The 21,350-nt window shown below is 40.1% G+C and overlaps 2 protein-coding genes across 7 annotated transcripts in view; one reads left to right on the top strand and one right to left on the bottom strand.

Annotated features, from left to right (window-relative positions):
* Nucleotides 1–3,836: 3,836 nt before the first annotated feature.
* Nucleotides 3,837–21,125, bottom strand: LOC140529873 (uncharacterized). The gene is made up of 2 exons (XM_072648855.1): nucleotides 18,768–21,125; nucleotides 3,837–4,653 (listed from the first exon to the last, which is right to left on the bottom strand). Exon 1 carries the CDS (start codon nucleotides 20,228–20,230, stop codon nucleotides 19,214–19,216), a length of 1,017 nt encoding a protein of 338 aa, XP_072504956.1. The 5' UTR covers nucleotides 20,231–21,125; the 3' UTR covers nucleotides 3,837–4,653; nucleotides 18,768–19,213.
* The window catches only part of TTLL7 (tubulin tyrosine ligase like 7), a 233,682-nt gene continuing 232,262 nt past the window's right edge, over nucleotides 19,931–21,350 (top strand). For 4 of the 6 annotated variants that reach the window (XM_072648853.1, XM_072648847.1, XM_072648852.1 and 1 more), the window contains exon 1: nucleotides 19,931–20,022. The gene's annotated coding sequence lies outside the window, so the exon portion shown is untranslated. Of the gene's footprint in view, nucleotides 20,052–20,250; nucleotides 20,348–21,350 lie in introns of those variants that run through there. The other 2 variants (XM_072648848.1, XM_072648850.1) reach the window with 2 other exon arrangements.

Genomic DNA, 21,350 nt, shown 5'->3' with positions numbered 1-21,350 from the left:
TAGGATCTATGACAACTCCTTACTCTGGAATGCTATTCCTAGGCATAGGTCCCCTCTTCGGTCCACCCTGGATCTGTGACCAAGAACTGGGTATTGATGAATAATGAACAAAACTCTCAATTAGCACACCTGTTCCTGCAAACTCAAGGGAAGGGACTCTCTGAATGTGTCTGGGACTTCTTCCTCTGGTGCACAGCCTCAGACTTCAGTTCTTGCACACTGGAATGCTCTGCAAGGTGTACCTCTGTTTAGATATCATTCCTAGTGTCTCCAGGCACTTTGTCTCCTTCTAATGTCTTGGACTGCAATGTGACTCACAGGTTTCCCTATATTTCTCATTCAGGACTAAAGCTCTTGTATTTTCTAGATCTTCATGGCAGAACTGTTCTGGAGCTCTTGGTTATACTTCTTCCTGCTCTTCTGCCACCTTGGCTCAGCCTCCCCAAAGATCTCTTAATTCCCATCTCTAATAGCAGCTCCCTTAATCATCACCTTTCCTAACCTATCTGAAGCATCTGAAAATGTTGACTACCCTTTCTGAAAATGCTGAACGCTCTTGGCCCTGACAAGCTTCAGCCTTGAATCACTCCCATCATGCACTGCCTTTGCTCCTACCTTCATGCTTTAGAATCCAGTGGAAAAAATCACAAAACCATGCTGACTGGATCCACTACAAATTTCTGTTATGTGATCTTGACTAGACCCTCACTGCTGCAAGACAATCCATTTTATATACCTCCCCCCCTCCCCATTGACTACCTTATCCCACTTACCATAATGGCTTTTCCACAATGTTTTGTCTCTCTTCAAACCTCCCACTGGAAAAATTAAGGTCATTTATTGAGGATTTCTTCTCCCCTCTTCTTTATGGGACATCTCCCAGATATCTTCTGCTATTATCTCCACCTGTCTCGCGTGAAGTTGTGACCCCTCTCCTTGTCAAGTCAGATTTGTCTAAGGTAGAAATGATTGCATTTCGCTTCAATATCATCTCCACGCTCTCATTTATCTCCACTCTCTGTCTACTGGCTGCTTCTTTACTCCTACAAACATGCTCATGCCTCCTCAATCCTTGAAAAGCCCTCATTTGATGCATCTATCCCTACTAACTATCATTCCACATCTCTCCTCCCCTTTATGGATTAACTCTTGGAGAGGGCCATCTATAATTAGTAGCTCAATGTCCTTTCCTCTCACTTTTTCTTAACTTTTTTCCTAACTTAACAGTCTGACTTCTGACCCTATCATTCAAACAAATCTCTCTTCAAAGTTATTAATGGTCTTTTAAATGCCAAATTTAATGGCCTTTTCCCAATTTCCATCCTTCTTAGCTTCTCTGTAGTCCGTGGCACTGATGATCACCCTCTTCTTAATACATTCTCCCCTCTAGGTTTTGAAGGCATCACTTTCTCCTGGTTCTTATTCTACTTACTTGACCATTCCCCAGTCTCCTTTGCTAAATCTGCATCCAGGTCATTCCCACTAACCATGGGTGTCCCACTGGACTCTGTGCTGGATCATCCTCTTTTTTCTCTATAGTTAAGTGATCTCATTAGCTTCCATGAATTCAATATCATCTCTGTGCTGGTGATTCTCAAATCTATTAAATCAAGCTCTAACCTCTCTAGTCTTACATCTTCAACTCTTTCACCTCATCTCTGCCTTCTAGGCTTTGCTTGGCTAAAATCCCACCTTGTATAAGAAGACTCTCCTGATCTTCCTTGATTCTAATGCATTCCCTCTGTTAATTATCTACAATTTATCCCATATATCGCTCATGGTTGTTTGCATGTTGTCTCTTTCATTAGACTATGAGCTCCTTAACAGCAGAGATTATCCTTTGCCTTCTTTGTATTCCCAGCACTTATAACAGTGCTTGGCACATAGCAAGGGTTTAAAAATAAGTATTTGTTGACTCTCTTCTGCCTGACTTTCTTCTCCTGGAGACTCTCTTAATTGTAACTTAACGAGTAGGTACTCATTACCTCTTCTCTCCTGGTTATTCCTGTTTGATCATTCTTTCAAGACTTCTTTGTTTGATCATCTAGGTCATGCCCAGTAACCATGGTTGTCCTTCAAAGTTCTATCCTTAGCCATCTTCTTTTTCCTGTGGAATTTTTTGCTTTGTGATTTCACCAATTAAAAAGGTGCAACAATTGCCATTGGAAAACAGAAAGATTTCCTTCATCAGTAGCATTCCTCCTTAGTTCAAATGCACCATAAAGAATTATAGTTCTGGCTGAAATCTTTGTATTTGCTACCTTCAAGAATCTTTTTTCCAGTGCTAATAATCTGATAATCAGCAAGTTTTATGTTTTGGCCAAAGGGTTTTCTACATTCATTATATACATAAAATTTTTCTATTATAAAATTTGAAGATTTTCTTTCAAAATTTAATAACCAGGACTAATGAATATAAATATTTCAATACATAAAGATCCCACAACTACATTGTATATGAAACTATGAACTGCTCTTATACATATTCTTTGAAGGAAGATGTTAAATTTAACATGGTAGTAACAAAACTCTTCTATTTGTTGCCCATCATTATGAACAAATATTGAATAAAGCTTTTGCTCAGGTGAAAAGCCTTCCTTAAATCATGCTATTCATAATATTTCTGTCTAGTATGAATTCTCTGATGTTGAGTAAGCTGTGATGTTTGGCTGAAGGATTATCATATTAATTTCATTCATAAAATTTCTTATCATAAATTCTCTGACTTAGAGTATCTATTGAGGAACTCTGCTGGTTCTTTTTAAATAACCATTATCAAGGATTCCCTTGATTTAGGCATACATGATCCAGTAGTTATTACTATTCAATCACTCTTTTTTGGTCATAATAATAGTTGAGATTATTTTCCATTATTTTATATCTTCCTTTTCTTAGGATACCTCAAGAATTGATCCCTTGATACTGGCTGCTCTTATAATTACATTGTTTTCACACAAACTTCCTGTGGACCCTAGTCCATCAGTTATCTTTCCAATCTTTTCTCTCTTTAAGTGCCATTTATACTGCCTCCATAAGTATAAATAGGACTGTCATGTTAGAGTGCAAGTATGGAAGTCTCATTATATTTGGTAATGAAATTGATTTCTTATTAAGATCTCTGCAGATCTTTTCCATCTTTTTTTCCTCCCATGTTTATCATTCTTCCATCTTTATCCTCAAAATATTCTTATGATGACTTTACTTAAATGGCTTTCTTTCCAGTCTTTCTTTAAACTAGTTTTTCTCTCCATTATTTCTGTTGAGGTGACACTGCTCATAAGGTTACATATTTTTTCCTCAGAATATAAGATTTTTTATTTTTCTTTTTAAATTAACAATAAAATCCCCCTTTCATTTTTTCTCCCCACCCCGAATTGGGGAAAAATAACTTTTTTACATATATAAACAATCAAACAAAACAAATTCCCCTCACTAATCATGTCCAAAAATAGATCTTTTGTTCATCATCATGAGTCTATCAACTCTCTTATCAGGAAGTAGATAGGTATACTTTATCACTTTATCACAAGAATCATGTCTAGTCACTCACTGCATCAATCAGAATTTTCAGAGCTTTCAAAATTGTTTTTGTAGTGCTCTTGATACTGTTTAAGTAGTTCTCCTGATTCTTCTCACTTCAGTTTGCATCGGTTTATTATTCAAGTCTTCCCAGGTTTCTCTTAAACCATACCCTTCATCATTTTGTATGGCACAAGAATATTCCATTACAATCATAAACAATAATTTATTTACCCATCCTTCCAACTGACAGGCATCCCATTTATATAGTTTCTAGATCGTTGCTACTACAAAAAGAGTTGCTGTGAATATTTTTGTATAGGTCATTTTCCTTTTTATTTGATCTATTTGAGATACAGGCTTACTATTGGCACGGCTGAGAGAAAAAGTGTGTATACTTTAGTAACCTCAGGCATAGTTACATAGTGTTTGGCTTCAATCATTCCTTATTTCTGATCATTTTTTTTTCATTTATCCTTCCCTATTCCTAATTTTTCTTTTGAGTCAATGAGAATTAGAGTATATGTTTATTTATTTTGGGAAGTCTCATTTTTTTTCAAGAATTTCTCTCCATTATCATCCAATACAACAGATATAGAATAATGTACAATCATCTCAGTGTTTTCTTTTTAAACTTATATTCAACATGAACACTAAACACAAGTTAACTAAATGTTCCATGAATGTTTCTTGCTTCCTCTGGATGTAAGATGAAATCAATTCTGCTGATACTTGATTTCCAAGGACAAACTGTGAGTCATCCTTCCACTTAATTGTAACTTTCTTCTGTCTTCTGGTTTTGCTTATGATGAGAATTTTAAGACTGATATAATTTAGGTTGTCCTCTACTTGTCCAGCAAAACTAACATTTCAACTTGCTGAGCATTATATGAAATATTTTCTATCTCTATTTCCCCAATAGGACCAAACTTCATCACTATAATTATATAGTGTTTAGTTTCTTCTTCTATTGTTGTAGTTACTGTATATGTTGCTTTCTTGGTTTTGTGCACTTTACTTTGCATCAGTTCATATTCATCTTCACACACTTCTTTGAATTCTTTCTTTTGTTAAAAAAAATTCCATTCACATTCATGTGACAAAAAATTTAGCTATTTCCCACTGGATAGACTCCTACAACAAAGAAGTTCATTGTTTATGTTATACAAAACATAAATGCATGCATAACCTCTTTAGTTAGTCTAGTATTATCTATAACTTGGATAGGTGCAGATGATAGACATGAGCTGGACCCAAATTTGACTAAAAGAAAAAGATCAGTTTTAGTAACAGTTGGGAAATTAAACAATATATCCCAAGCTGTTCACTGTTACAGAAACATATCAGACAGAAGACAGGATTATTTCATATTTGTATTCTCAAGAACTAGGACAGTGCTTGACACAGAGTAGGCATTTAATTTTTTGACTAATTTATTGAACACCAATATTCCATTATTGATGCTACCTGCCTACAAAACATAGAATCAAAGTTGCAGGTGATCTAAAATGCAAAAGAAAGATATGGTATGGGTGTACATGGACTGCATTATGTCATGGACAACAAATTGCACAAGAAGATATATCTAAAGAAGGAGTTGAGGCAATCAGGTAGCTATCATTTATTCAACATTTATTGATCACTTGTGTGCACTTTACTAGGTTACAAGGAAACAAAGATAAAGCATTATTTGCATTAATCCTGCATTAATACCCTTAACATAGAAAAAACCCCTGGTGCATTGGTTGTATATCCTATGTAAAGAATTTAAAGAAATACATGCATAAAAATTTTAAAAGATAAGATGTCATTATCTGTCCCAGTGAAAGGAGTCATCCTACCAAGATGATCAGGAATCCACTGAAATATATTACACCTTGTTTTAAACTCTATAGGTAATAATACCTGGGCATTCTAGATGAGTTAATTTCTGGCTGACTGATTCTTAATATGTCACTAATTATAAGGACTGACAGATGAGTTTTAAGGTTTACAAAACCCTGGACATAGTTTTAAAGCTATAAGGGAATTTGAAGGTCAATCATTACACAGATAATAAATGTTTAAGCAGGATTTGAAATTAAGACTTTTAGATTTTTAACTCCAACACCCTATCCGTTATGCTGTTTCCTATGTACTACATCAAGGCAAGAGGCAGACAACAAATATTTATTAACTTCTTGCTATGTAATAGAAATTGTGCTAAGTGCTGTAGATATGAATACATGAAAAAAAAACCACCCACAGTCCTTTCCGTTGGGGAACTTACATTCAAACAGAAGAAGGCAATATGTAAAAGAGAGAAGAAAAGCTAGGGCTAGGGTAGGGGAAAAGGTACTCTCAGAACCACAGAAGCCTGGTCTTCCCTCTTCTCAAAATGGGAGAACTATACCATGCTGCCTGTGAGATGAATACTACTGGTGGGATTTCCCCCTTTTATAGGTAAGGAAGTTGAGGCTGGAAGAAGTTAAGTGAATCTCTCATTGTCACAGAACTTGTAAACACTGGAAGAAGAATTTGTAACTCAATGCCTTTTGACTTCAGGTTAATTATTATTTTTCTAATTGTACCATGCTCTCTTAAAGTGCTTTGGTTGACCCCTCTCTAATGTTAGTTATCATATACTGACAGTTGAGACCTGGCTTTGAATCCTGTGGGTCCTTGGGAAAAGCTTTAATGTCTTTGGGCCTCAATTTTCTTCTCTGTAAAATGAAGGGCCAGATTACAGTCCCCTTTTGAGTCCAAGTCTGTGCTCCCATGATCTTATCCTCCTGGTAGGCATTAGCTCCGTGAGGGCAGAGAAAACATTTCATGTAAATTTTATGTCTTCCTAAGCACCTGTTATAATATCCTAGGCACACTAGGCACCTAATAAATGAACGTAATAGTACCAGAATCCTCTCTTCCTTGGATTGAGTTCCTGGGTTACCCTGGAATGCATATGAATTATATTTAGTCAAACGCAGTATTGGAATCCTTCTCTGAAGTCCTGCCACCTGAGGCCCAGCCTAGTGTGGGTCAGAATGACTCATAACTGGAAGGTTGGCCACACAGAGATTATTTTTGCCAAAGCAACTACTGTAGCCACAGCTGCAGGATTCCTTCCTTCTCTTTCCTCATACTGTATCCTTCTGCATCTTCCAAAAAGGGCTGCAAGAAGTGCCACGTGATGCAGTGTAAGCAAAGAGAGGGGAGGAATCCTGTGGATGGGGCCACTGTAGTATGGGATTCCCATGATAATGAATTGGAAAGTGTGGGATATGTTTCACAGTCAAAATTCCCAATGGGCCTTGCCTTTTATATATTCCCTGGGCTCTAATCCTCCTCTGAAAGTAATACAAGTAAAAAGCACGTCTTGCTTGTTTCCCTTTGGGATGTCTTGTGTGTCTGTAGTGTGCCAAAATTCTGGTGATAAGTCACTCTGACCTTTCCTAGGCTTGTCCTCGGGTGGCAGCACTTCAGAGAGGATTCTGGTACTTAGTTTTACTACACACAATTCTTATATGTTCCAAGGTAACCTAGGAACTCATTTCAAGGAAGCAGGGAATTCTAATCATACTCAATTCATTTATTAAGGGCCTAGTGTGTGCAGAGTTATATGTTAGGTTGAATTGAGATGTTTCTGTGAGGACTGAGTACAATTAGCACCTCTTAAGAGTAAACTGAGGCAATTAAGTGACCTCTTCAGGGTCCATGTCTGGCAAGTGTCTGAGGCAGCATTCCAGCTGATTGCGGGTATTGCCCTCTATCCATTCACGGCAATGTCTGTAAAGTGTAAGTACGTGCTATATGTTCTGATACATGCTTTTGTATATAACATCAGTGTAACAATAAATTGTAAACCCCTCTAGGTCAGGTATAGTGTTGGATGTCTAGCATTCCACAAAAAAACTTTTCCTTTAACTCATATTTTAATACTATAGGGTTATAGGCTAGACAGAGAGATAAGTTAAAAGCAGACCCAGTCCCTATAGTTTAGGAGTTAGGTACAGACATTATAATAATAATATTTTTATTGTATGGAAAGACTCAGTTAGGGTTAATGATTACTTGTTGATGACTTACTTACTTATTAGAAACTTAAAACCTTTATTTGGCACTAGAGAAATACTGAAAATGCTCTCCAGAAAGACTTTGCTCTCAAGTAAGACTTTATAATTGTGTTTTTACTCCATTTATATGGGCTGCATTTGGAAACCCAAGCAGCATGTTCAACGATCCCAGTGGCTCCATGACACTGAAACTCTGCCTGGAAAATCCTGATTGTGATTCTCTAAAGTTCATGGTCTTCCACAATTCTATGTAGCTGAGAATCATGGAACACCTTATGTTTAGAAAATCAAAACTGCAAATGAACCAAAGAACAATGGAAAGATGTGTGGTGGGTTTAAGTAGCACATTGCCAGTCACTGCTGGTAACCTGTGCATGAGAACTGGAAAAAACAAAACCATATCATTCCTGATAAAGATTACTCTAAAAGGAAGGGAAAAATTCATTAATGGGAGCTACAGAGAAACAGGTAGGCATTCAACAAGCATTTATAGTTGACTCCGGGTCAGGCACTGTGCTGTGTATAGGTGATACAAAGAAAGGCAAAAAATATGTTACCTTCCCTCAAGGAACTTGCATTTTAATGGGAGGAGACAACAAGCAAACAATTATGTACAAACAAGGAAGGTACAAAGGAAGTGAGAAGTTCAGTGAGGAACTGGTGGGGAAGGGGTCAAGACTGAAAAGAGATGGATCATTTGAGTGTTGCACTGATATATAGAGAAATACTCAGAAAACGTCATTGAATTCAATGGCCATGTCCCCAGTGAAGGAACATGGACAAGAATAGTGTCAAATGTGAAGGCCAGGACGGGTTGTCATCTCTACCAGTGGAGGGAGTAGCTGGACTGATGATCTTGATTCATCAAGCTTCAAAACACTAGACTTTACATTTAACATCTGCCCGGAAATTTTAGACAGGATGATTCACTTAGGGACAAAATGGATTCGCAATGTTTTTCTCCTCCTCAAATAGGAGTGGGAACATTGTGTTTATTCTCTACAGATTAAAGGGAAAGCCACAATAATAAGGCTGTAATTAAAATAACAGCACTGAAATGAAAGGTTCATACATCATCCGCATTCAGATGCCAGACTTTGTGACAATCCATACTTGTTAAGTTATAAACTCCAAAGATTAAAAAAGTAGCACTGGCTTGCGTTGTAACCCAGAGTTAACTCTGGGTTCTGGAGGGTGATGCCAGAAAATAACGAGCTCTAGCAGGTTGAACCACGCCAGAAAAGCTTGGAGTACTGGCCTGGTGATTAGATTGCCCATCTCATGTCCAAGGATCAAGCCCAGCTAAGTTCCGAGAGGCTTGTCACCCACTAGGTGATGAATTTTCGGGTCACAGACTCATTAAGACAGTCTACTAAGAGACAGAAAGGCTTTGCTCTGCATCGGTGGAGAAAGCATCAACATGGATGAGATCAGGAATTCCTGAAGTACTGAAATAAGGAAAGGTTGTCATATTGAACATTTGGAATGTTCAAAGGACCTATGAAAGATTGTTACTCTCATGTGATTTATGGGGTACCATTAATGGTGCTGTGAGACATATCTACAATTTAATCTAACAATAAAGATAGACAAATAGGTATGTAGTCATATAACTACTGAGACCTGGGGACCTGGAGTTTTATTAGTGATAATATCTGTTGCTGCAGAATACTTCCCCTCCACACATTATCTCATGCTAAGGAAAAAGACCAAAATATGATTCTGAGTTTTCTTCCTATCAGTTTGTCAAATGATTTAAACAGTTGTTGTATTAAAAACATTGGAACATTTCATATGAATGAAACTGAAGCAGCATGCTGGGTGTGAATAGGCTGCAATTAAATAGGAACCTCAAAGAATAGGAGTAAAGCATTTTATCAGAAGTTGGCGGAATGATCACTTGATAAGATTTAGAGATGGTAGGTGGATGGCCAGAGGGCTCCATTGGTACCCTTGAGATACTGAAGAAAAGAGGAAAGCCTGTAACATGTGGGGTGGACTACCTATGGTGAATTTACAGAAGAGCATGCAAGTTTCACAAAGAATGGGCAAGCATGGATGGGATATCATCTACATCACTAAAAGGAACTCCTACATCAATGAAATAAAAGGTCCATTTGTAGACTAGAGTCATCTTTACCAATTTGCTGGGAGTGTGGTGAAACTTCAGATGTTTCAATTTGTGATTTGAAAGAATCTTTCTTATGTTTTTTTTTAATAATTGGCAATCTTTTGAATACTGTTTATTCATATATTTTGACCATTTGTCCATTGAGAATGGCTCTTCATCTTGGGTTATTGTATTAAATCCCAATGTATCTTGGCTACCAGACCCTTGTTGGAGATATTTCACGCAAAGATTTCCCTCCCCCACTCTTCCCTCTCTTTTTATCCTAGTTGCATTCAGATACATGTTGAATAATGGGCAATAACCACTCTTTATCTATTTGGTCTTTCCTGTGTAGATGGATAGCTCAAACACTTTTGAGTGAATGCAGATCTTTTCTAGTAATCTCTGCATGATCTTGGGACTTGATACAATTGACATAGTCTCATCATACACACACAAGAGGGTGTGAAGACTATCCATAGGAAACCCTTCTCAATCTAGAGTCTATGCTGGATCACCTCCAGAAGAGTGGTGAAGACTTCTGTTAACAATATATCTGTTTTCTGTCTTGCTTAATGTTTTTCAAGAAAATGCTTTTTTCCCACCAAGAATAGTGGAAGTACAAAACTAGACCCCTAACATCATAGTCCCTAAGGGAAACAGTAGAAATACCTCAATTGGGCCCCTTAACAACATTTCCCCTGAGGTACAGAAGAGGTACAAATGATACTATAGAAAAAAAAGTATGAAAAGCAGCCAGATTATATCAGGTATGTACACAGATAATGGCAAAATATGGAAATAGCCAATTTTAAGGGCTGTAACCTTTTGATGCTGAGATTCTACTGCTGAAAGTATATTCCATATACTGACAAGGAGGTCAAAGACAAAAAGTCCCAAATATATGAAAAACACAATCATAGCAGTACTTTTTGTGGAAGCAAAGAACTGGAAACAACTAGATTCTACTCATTAGGAAATGGCTAAACAAATGGTGGTACATGACTGCAATGAATTATTACTGTACCATCAGAAGCAATGAATATGAAAAATTCAGAGAAACAAAGGATGACCTTATTTGAACTAATGCAGAGTGATGTAAGGAAAACAATGGAGAAAATGTACAAAATGACCATAATGATATAAGAAAAGAACAAAAAAACTGGAACTGAACATTGGGTTATTATAATGATCAAGGTTGGCCTTGGGGAAGAGATGAGAAAATATATTTCCTTTGCAGAAGTAGATGACTACATGTATGGAATATTGCATATACTGTTAGACATGGGTGATGGGTTACTTGATTTTATTGCAATTCTTTTTCTTTGTAATTCTTTGCTACAAGGGATGGCTCCCTGAGAAGGGATGGGAAGTGATGTAAAGCAAAGGATACCAATAATGTTTTAATGAAGGAAAAACACATTGGTTTGCTTGTATATTCAACATTTCCAGTGAACTTGTTATTGGAATTAAGTCCAGGAGAGTTCTAATAAAGTTCTATTTTAAGATTTCTCCTTCATGCACCTTTCTTCTACTACTCTAGTATTTTCTCTTGAGACCCGAAAGGCATAAATTTGGCAAAGGGAAGAAGAGTTCCTCAGTCAATTTTAGTGCCTGAGGCTACCAACAAAGAAACATGGTTTTGCCTTTTCAAATAAAACAGACATAATTTTTGATCTGGAATATACAGGACATCTATTATACAAGGAGCAAGATTATTGCTTGCATGTATGTGTTGTTTTCCTCATAAAGATTTCTAACAGTGGTCATGTGTAGGCAGAGCCAGCCCACTCCTATGTATGAATGGGAATAATTTTACCCATGTTACAAACCTTCATTTTGTCTTCCCTTTCTTGGGGAATGAAGGAAGAAGGGCAGAGCTCATTTCCAAGGGAATGACAGGATCTCTCAACAGGGAGGGATCTCAGCGGGTTACCAGTAAATCAAATCCAACTGAGGAGAAAGTACACATTTAATTTCTTCTGTTAAATGATTTAGGGAAGGCATTAAAGAGAGACTCACTACTTTGGACAAAGGTATTACAAAGTTTTTGTAAACATCAAGAATAATTGCCTCTGCAATTTCCTTCTCCCTGTCTTTTCTGGGTTCCACTCTATGGGACCAAGAAGGATACATCTCATCAGTCTTCCATATGAAACCCTTAAAAGATGTCAGCATAGTTATCCTGTCCCTATGTCTTCTTTTCTCAAAGATAAACACCCCTAGTTCCTTCAAGTTATCCTTGGATAGGATGTATTTACAGTCCTTTAATCATACTGGTTGCCCTCCTATGAACCTGCTCCAGCTTGTCAGCATAATTCCTACAATGTAGCCCCTACAAAGAAATAAATTCAATCCTCCAGATGTGGTCTAAGCAGAGAACATACTTCTATTAATGCAGCTAAAGATTACATTACCTTTCTGGTTGTCATGTCAACACTACTGACTCATATTGAGTTTTTAGTTCGCTAAACCCCCAGGCCATTTTTTTTTAACATGCACTGTTGTCTGATCATGTTTCCCCCATCATCCTGTACCTGTACAGTTGATATTTTTTTCCAACCCAAGTGTAGTACTTTACCTTTATACCTATTAAATTTAATCTTATTAGATTTGACTACTTTTTTCTAGCCCTCCAAGATCTCCTTGGTTCCTCACTTCAGTTTTATAGCACACCAGCTATGTCTCCATCCAAGTCGGATGACTTTGTTGAACAGAATAGGGCCAAGGAGAGAATCCTATGTCCCTCCCTAATCACAACTCTTTGGGTCCAGTCATTCAAAGAGTTATGAATCCATCTTAACAGGCCACTGGTCTCCATTTTGCTCATAAGGATAGCATGAAAAATTCTTATTTGCAACAAACTGAATTCACTGTGAATTTCTGTTATGACAAAGCAAATGCCATCTATGTTTAAAGTAAAGCCTGATCTCTTAGAAGAGGAAGTGAAGACATTTCAGGAATTTTCTTTCACTCTTCAGGAAATCAGGAAAAAATGAATATACCTTTAAAAGCAGAAGAAAAGTAGAAAAAAGACCTGAAAGGCCAAAGGGCTCAAACCTGATCTGTGCCAAGAAGGTGAAGAAGGGAAGAATATCTCAGAGAAGTGGAAAGGGAAAAAAGATGGTCATGCATAGAAATCTGAGGCTCTTCCAGAAGAGGGAGAGCTAGTTTCTCTGAGGACAAAGCATTCCTTCAAGGAATGATTCAATAGATATGTAGGTCCTGGCCAGCTAGAGGCCATCCAGGATAGGTCATAGGAAGAAGCTAAGAATAGGAGTGGGTGGTATCTCCCAGATGAGAGGCACTGAGGCATTTATATAGGAGATAGCAGAGAACTTCTCCAAGCCCTGTTCCATGGGCCACAAATGGTATTGTCTGAAAGAACCTAGAAATCACATGGTCAAAGATTATGACGACTTTGCCAAGAAAGTGAAGACCATTGGGACACTGGTGGTGTTTTTAAATCATTGCTGCTCATGGGAGGAAAGCAATGTTGAAAAGAAACACTGATTTGGGAATGAAACAGCTGGTTAAGAAAATCATCTCTGAGAAAGGGATTTAGATTTCTGGATCAAGGCTTAAAATATAGGGATGACAGTCTTGTTCTTCGTCAGAAATAGATTGCTCCTGACGAAAAGGAATAAGAATGAATTTGCTTGGCAGAATATACATTTAAGTAAAAAGAGTTTTCAAACTGAAAAGGATTGGGGAAGTTTAAAATTGCTCATTTCTGTTCACCAAGCTAGATACAATACAGAATAGATAAAATACTGGACATAGTTTGAGACCCACATAGATTTGGAGAGAGCAAATTTCAGATGGTTCAGAGGAAGGACTGGTAGTAATTTCCCTCCATTAACTATTTCCTATTTATCCTATACATAACTTGTTTTGTGTATATTTGTTTGCAAGTTGTCTCTCCTGTTAGATTGTAAGCTTCTTGAGGGAAGGGACTAACATCTGACACTTTTTGTATTCTTAGCCCCTGGAACATAGTAGGCACTAATTAACTACTGACTGACTGATTGATCGATAGGATTCCATGGGCATCATTTACACATGGGGTATTAGCCCAAGACAGATAGGAGACTCTTTTTTTTATCTTTTCTTCTTTTGTGAGGCAATTGTAACTTGACCAGGGTCACACAGCTATTAAGTGTCAAGTGTCTGAAGCTGTATTTTTGAACTCAGGTCTTGTTGACTCCAGGGTCAATGTTCTACTCACTGGGCCACCTAGTTGTCAACAGAGACAGGAGACTCTTAAGAATAAAATTGAAGGGTCCTCCAGGTGAAGGCTCAGGTGAATTCTGATTAAAATGAATTAAATTAAAAATTTACTCTATTATTATATATTACTATAATATATTATATTAAAAATTAATTAAAATTACATTTAAATTTTTTAAACTGACTAAAAATAAATAAATAAATAATATGCATATATATATGTACATATATATGAAAATGAAAGTGTGGTCCAAATCTTTAAACATAGTTTCTAGGAATGCTAAAATGTAGAGTTAGCTGCATTTTAGGTGAAGAAAGTTAAATGACATCAAATAGGGTTTGGTAGTTAGGGTAGAGAAGAGGATGAAGGAAAGGATATGAAGGCTGCTTGGGGTGGAAAGGAGGATGGCAACTGGTTAAAAACAAAGAGAGGGTTAATTCTTATTTCATTTCTGTTTTCTCTGAGAAAGAAAAGGCATAAATGACCTCTGTACTAGAAATGGCAGAACCAAAAAATGGCTAACAGGAAGTGCTACCAAAGATAAGTAGGAAGTTAATAAGGGACCATCATGCTGCCTCTGATGAATTCAGTCAATGGCCCAGATGAAGGACATTTTTGGATATTCAAAGAACTAGTGGACATGATAGCTGAGTCACTTTTTGTGATATCTGAAATGTTGGTCATGGAGATAGAGAGAGGGGAAGCAGGACTGAAGATAGACAAATATGTTCTTGATTTTTCAACCGGGGAAGAAAAGGTTGTCTATAAACTATGGGCTAGTAAGCTTGATTTCAGTTTTTGGCAAAAGTCCCCTCTTCCTTCAACAAGTATATATTAAGCGTTTACTATGTGCAACTATTGAACTAGGTACTGAGGATATAAAGACAAAAACAAAACCATTCCTACCCTCAGGAGCTTACATTTTACTGAAGTGATCAAATAGATAGCCAGAGAAGTAAATACTTAACATACATGAAATGATACAGCAAGTAGTTTTCAAGGAGAAGAGAGGACACTGGAGAATGGGTGGGTCAGGAAAGGTTTTGGTTAGGGAGTGTCACTTCAGTTGTGCTTTGACACAGCCTAGGGAGTCCATGGGCAGGAGGAGGAATAATCCAGAAGGAGAGGATTCCAGACATGAGTAAAGATAGAGAGACGGGAGATAGAATGTTGTGTACAGGCAACAGTTAATAGGTCAACGTAGCTTGAACTGGGGGTACACAAAGGGGCATGATGCATCATAAATCCGGAAGGGTAGATTGGAGTTATATGGTAGAGGACTTTCAATGTTAGGTTGAGAATTTTGTATTTTATCATTTACAGAATAGGAAATTTATAGAATAAGGGAGTGGTGCAGTGAGCTGTGCTTTTAGAAACATCATTTTGGTAGTAGGATAGTGGATGGACTAGAGAGAAAAGAGACTGGAAAGAATGTTACCAATTAAGAGGTTATTGAAATAATTCATGCCAGAATTGTCAAGAGACTGAAATCAGATAGAGAATATTTGAATGGAAGAACAAACCATCTGCAAAAAGATTCTGGAGGCTAGTAGGATTAATAAAACTTGTTAAGTGATGGGATGTGAAGGAAAGGGAAGAGTCAAAAATAACGGTAAAGTTATAAGCCTTGGTATATATTTGTTCATACGTTTTCTCCCCCATTAGATTACAAACTCCTTGAGGTCAGTAACTGTCTTCTGCCTCTTTTTGTATCTCCAGCACTAAGCACAGTGCCTGGCATGTTTCAGATACTTAATAAGTGTCTATTGATTGTGTAACTGGAAGGATAATAGTTCCCTAAAAAATCCAGAAAAGTTTGGAGGAATAATGGATTTGGATGGAAATACAATAAATTTTGTTTTTGATATGTTGATGCCTGTGGAGTTGTCCAGCAAAGCAGTCAGTTCGTGGCCAAAACTCAAGAGAGAGATTACGAATGGATATATAGATTTGGAAGTCATCAGCCAAGAGATGATAACTGAACCATTAGCTGATAAAATCAACCAACCAACAAGCACTTTTAAGAACCTATTATTTGATAGGTGCTACGTTAGGCACTTAGGACAGAAAGATGAAAATAGGATCTTTGCTCTCACAGGTCTCATTCATCAGCAGAGATGTGCATATAATTACAAAGTAATTTTCCCCCTTTTTTTTTGGTGAGGAAGACACCAGTAACTTAGAGAAAGAGCAATACCTTCAAGTGGGTATAATCTGAGTAGTGTTTTAAAGGATAGAGGAGAATGTCAAGAGGAATGCCTTCCTGGCTCAGGGGACAGTCAGCACAAAGGTACAGAGATGGGAGATGTAGTAGTATCTTATGGCGAGAACATTAAGAAATCTAGTTTCACTAGACATAGAATGGGATAAATAATAAGGTAGGGGCCAGGCTGTTAAAAGTTCAACAAGGTAAACATTGGAGGTAGTATTAGATATTACAGGTAAATGGAGGTTTTTGGAGGTAAATGGAGTTTGATCATCCAAAATGATCAGACCTATACAAAGAAAATCGGTTTGGAAGCTATGTAGAGGATAGACTAGCTTGGAGCTCTCTCCACCCAAGGAAGAAAATACAATTAGGAGGTAATGGTAATAGTCTAGGCAAGAGATGATGAGGGCCTCAACTACGGCGGTAACCAAGTAAGTGCAGAGAAGAGAGAAAATGCAGAAGATATTGTGGAAGTATAAAGGACAAGATCTAGCAACCAATAGGATAAGGAAGGTAAGAGAGAAAGAGAGTGAGGTGTCAGAGTAAATGCCAACACTGTCAACCAGGGTGATTGGAGGGATAATGGTGGCCTCCACAGAAATATCCCCACCAATATGATAAATGTTTTAAATCTTCCAAATAGAGATTCATCCCTTTGAGGTAACGTATTTTGGTCTGGAACGTGATTTTATTGATAGAGTTCCTCAGTGAGGAAATTCCTTCTTCCAATGGAGACTGTCACTGCAGTCAACCCTTCTACCTGGTGACTTTTCCCGTCATAATTTTGATACATCTTGGGAAGGCCAGCAGATGACACAGGAAAAAAAATTAGAAACTCAGAAAAGCATAAAATGTATGTAAAGTATTATCTAATATTAACATATTTCATCTTTTAATACCGTAATAATTTATACTTCTCTGGCATGAAGGATGGGCCAAAAAATTTTACATGGATTTTCCAGATCGTGGTGGTACCTTGGGCCTAACCCGAGATGTGGAAGGGATAACTGTATTCTGAAGTTTACAGGTTGAGAGTTGCTGGGACATTGACAGATTAGGTTATAGATTAGTATGTACAAGGCCCAGATGAGTGGATGTCTGCATTGTTAGAGAGAAGACCCACAACAATGAACCAATGAGGTCACAGATTAGTTTAAGTGTAAATAATCATCAAGATCACCATGTGGCAAGAGGAAAGAAGACACCTGAGGACTTGGAGGATATAACATGGATGATAATCCTTCAAGAAGATCAAGAGGGAGTACTCAGTAGTCACACTCGTAGGACAATGAATGATAACCAAAAGAGGACAATGTCACTAAATTAGAGGGAAGAGATTTAAAGTAGATCCCTAGCTATTCTCTGACTTTGTCCTGCCCTCTCACGTCTGTATTTTTTGCCCTCAGTTTCTGAAATAGATAATTCTCTTTTAAAAAGGATCAAGTCAGACACAATTTCCTACCACGAGGCCTTCCTTCCTAAAAAGAGAAGAGAGACCCTCTCTTCCCAATGTGGCATACCTCTCTGAGTTCTGCTATCCATAGTTCTCATTTTAATTTGTATTCTTCCAACTAAATTTCATCCCCTATTAAATTAAGGCAGAAGCCATTACTTTTCAGTTTTGTATTCTATTCCCAGTTTCTACCAAAGCATCTTGAAAATTGTAGGTGCTTAAGAAGTTTCTGTTGAATTGTTATAACCCCACATTTTGTGGTTATCATCTCTTCCAACTTAACCTCAAACAAGTTGTTGATCATCCTAAAGGTATTAACAAACAACCAAGAGGTTTTTGTCTGACATATGGTGAGCAAGGGTGCCTTCCTTACATGAATATTTAAGCTTAATGTCATAGACAAAGGTGATAGTAATCTAAATTGGTCACTGGGGCTCCTACTCTTTTCCTTTTTATGCCTTATCTCTCTGGGCAGCTTTTGCCCATAGGCACCCTGTCTTCTCACTTTACTCTCAAAAGACCTTTCCAGCCAAGGATGAGATAAACTAACATATAGGAGGATGAGAAGTCATGGTTTGGTTGCTGGCTGGTTAATTGGAGGGAGTTCCCACATAAGTGAACCAATGAGTTCACAGATCTATCAAAATACAAACCAGAAAGGTTAGGATTGTATATTTTCCAGAGGTATAACACATTAGTGGGCTAGAATGAAATGATGGCTAGATAGCCAGCCTCAGTCTTCAACACTTGGGATTAAGTCTTGACTCAGACACATATTGGCTATCTGATCCTGGACAAATCACCTTTTGGTGCTCTCTCTCAAGCAATTCTCAGAGACTGTCCAAGGCAGAATAATTGTCAGCTGGTATCGGTGGAAGGAGTTTCTTCGCAGGGAATGTGCTCCCTACACCAGTGAAATCATTGCTGTTCAAAGGGTCAACTCTAAGGATCTAATGCCAAATAGGAGAAGGTAAGATCGGGGTTCTCAGTAACTCTACAATCACTCAATGTTAGTTGTCTGCTCTGCTTTTATATAGGGCTAACCCTGGATGTCCCCGCCACAATTCAACAAATATTGACTGACTGCCCGGCATGAGCAAAGCACTGTGCTAGGACATCAAAAGGAGATAAATACGAGGCATGGGTCTTTGCCAACAATAAGCATCTCATCATATAGAAGGCACAATGGGTACCTGTGCTGATCCTGGTAAAGAGATCCCGGGAAAACCCATATAAGCTTTCATAAGAATGTGAGAACCGCCATATGGATGAATTCATCCAAGCCAATATTTGGGCTCTGATGTTACTACGGTGAATTTTTGTGAGGGCGTGCCTGGTTCCCTCTCCTCCTTTCTCTCTCCTTCTAGTGACATCAGCTTGGTACGCAGTGAAAAGAGCGCTGGAGTGGGGGTCAGCAGAATCTGTTCCCGGTGCTGTCGATTACTACTTGTATGGTCTTCAGCAAGTCCCTGGACCTCCCTCAACTTTCAGGTGAGGGGATTGGCCTCGTCCATCTCCAAAGAAGTCACTTGTAGTCCTCCATCACCTTCACAGGGAATAGGGCCTCCTTCCTCTTAACCGCCACTCTTCCACGCGTGGGGTGGACGCAGCAGCCTCCGGGCTTCGTGGCTGTCATCTCCTAATGGAGGAGATGAAGGGGATGGGGATGCCCACCTGAAGGTCTCGCCAGTGTCCAGCTGACCTCTCGTCTTCGAGCCTGGCTGGGATGCTGGCGAAGACCCGAGAGGATGCTCTTTGCTGGCTCATCCCAGGGCTCCTGGGGGAAGGTGCGCATCACCTGGAGGTCAGCAGCCCGGGCACGGCCGCAGGGCCCCCGGTGCAGCGCGGTGCCCGCAAGCTCTCTGCGGGTGGGCGGCCGGGCGGGCGGCCCGCAGCATCTCCAAGGACAAGGCCACGCCCCGCACCCTCCGTTGCTAGGTCCAGTGTTTGCCGCGTTCTGGAGGTGCCCGCGAGCCTGGGCCAACGTACCGGGAGCGCGTGGGGAGGGGTGGAAGGCCAGGAGAGGCCGGGCTGAAGGCATCCTTTCCGGCCCCGCCGGGGACGGGCCATCTCGGCTCCCGCTCTTCTCCGGCGCATCCCTCCGGGCAGGGCTGCGGCCGGAGGGCCGCCTCGGACCTTGGCGTCCGCTCTGGGGCGCCCAGCTCCCGAGGCTCCCGCTTCTCCTGCAGGCCTCTCCGCATGCACCCCACCCCTCCACGAACCTGGAATGGTCTGGTCCGCCGGTAGTCCCCGCCCCCTGTTCGGGCAGCAGCTGCTCCAGCTGCTGCAGGGACTGGGCGCGCGGTGGGACCCGGAGCCGGAGCCCCAAACAGCGGCTGCCGCGGGCGGCGGGCTGGACGGGGAGGACCGGACAGGACGCGAGGGGAGCGGCGCGGCAGGGGCGGAGCGGCGCAGCATCCTCCCCGCCAGAGGCGCAGCCTGCCCCGGGTGGGTAGGGACGCGCCGCGCCCCCGAAGGTGGGTCCCCAGGGAGGAGGCGGCCCGGCCGGGAGTGCTGGCCCACGTCCCAGCCGGGCGTCGCCTCCCGCTCCATCCTCCTGTCGCTGCCCAGGCTGGGCCCAGTGCTCGACCCCGCCCTCAACGGGGACGTCGGGGGGCGGCCCATTGCGTCTCCAGCACGGCCGCTCCGGGCACATTGTCCTCGGTGGCAGCGAGTGACCGCCCGGGATTCAGAGCCGGCCCTCTGGGGGAGAGGGGAGGGCATCTGGCAGGTGCGCTCCCTCACCTGGCCTGGGTTGGGCGGGGCCGGATAGGTAAGTCAGGAGGTAAGTAGGGGAGGAGGGAGGAAGGGAGGGAACCCAGAAGGAAGGCTTGCTTTCTGCATCCCTTGTCCGGTTTGGTCCTCGCCCTGCATCTGGTCACATCCATCGTGATGCTCTGCATTCCATAGGGATCAGGTTCGTGGCTTCCTCTGGCACCAGCAACTGGCAGCCCAGCTCTTCGCTAGTTCTCTCCGTTCCTTTCTCTTCCCTCTTTCTGTGTCATGGATAGTCAGTCTCCTGGCACCTTCTGTATCTTCCTTGGTCGGCCTGCCATTTCTTTTTGGCCCGAAGTATCGGAAAAATGCTGACTTCTATCGAGGTCTCTGTTGACCTTTGATTTAGAGGACTTTCTTTGCTGGGCTGTAGCGACCGGAGCCCAGGCTTGAGGTGGGATGTCACATAATGGAAAATGTAACAATCTACTTTGCATAAAATGGGCAGACCATTTTTTGAACAACAACAAATCTTTAAGGACATGTTTCACCGAAATCATTTTACTTTTAGAATAAAGCCAGTCGGGAAGTCAGATTTAGAGTTGGGAAGTCAGATTTAGAGTTGGGAAGTCATCTAAGCCAACCCTTCCTCCTCTTGCAGATAAGGAAACCGAGACCGGCAGGGAATGTGACTTGCTCAAGGTCACACAAGTAGTAGGTGACAGAGCTGGAATCTAAACCCAGGTCCTCCGTCTCCAAAAAATTGCATTTTCCAGTGTGCCAAATCATCTTTTGAGGAGAAAAAGTCTATTAGATTGTATTTGCAAAAAAAAAAAAAAAAAAAGTACTTAGCTCTACCAAGGAAAACTAGGTTACATTGTTCGGAATGAATACATAGTGAGTACTGAAGTGTGGGAAAAATATCGGTTGAAGTTTCAGAAAGAAAAAAGAAAACTTCCCAAAATAGGTTTTTCCTTTCTAAAGCTTTGAACTTGGCCATCTGGAGAATAGTGACCTAATTGTAAATGGTGCCCATGGAGTTGTTGGAACTGCCTTTGGAT

Source organism: Notamacropus eugenii, chromosome 2 (genome assembly GCF_028372415.1).
Source record: "Notamacropus eugenii isolate mMacEug1 chromosome 2, mMacEug1.pri_v2, whole genome shotgun sequence".
Classification (NCBI taxonomy): Eukaryota; Metazoa; Chordata; class Mammalia; order Diprotodontia; family Macropodidae; genus Notamacropus; species Notamacropus eugenii.
The sequence above is the reverse complement of the archived record's forward strand: the minus strand, read 5'-3'. Positions and strand labels throughout refer to the sequence as shown.

What these genes read in the sequence shown, in the direction of transcription:
- LOC140529873 (XM_072648855.1), bottom strand. Translation starts at nt 20,230, where the DNA reads ATGTGCCCGGAGCGGCCGTGCTGGAGACGCAATGGGCCGCCCCCCGAC.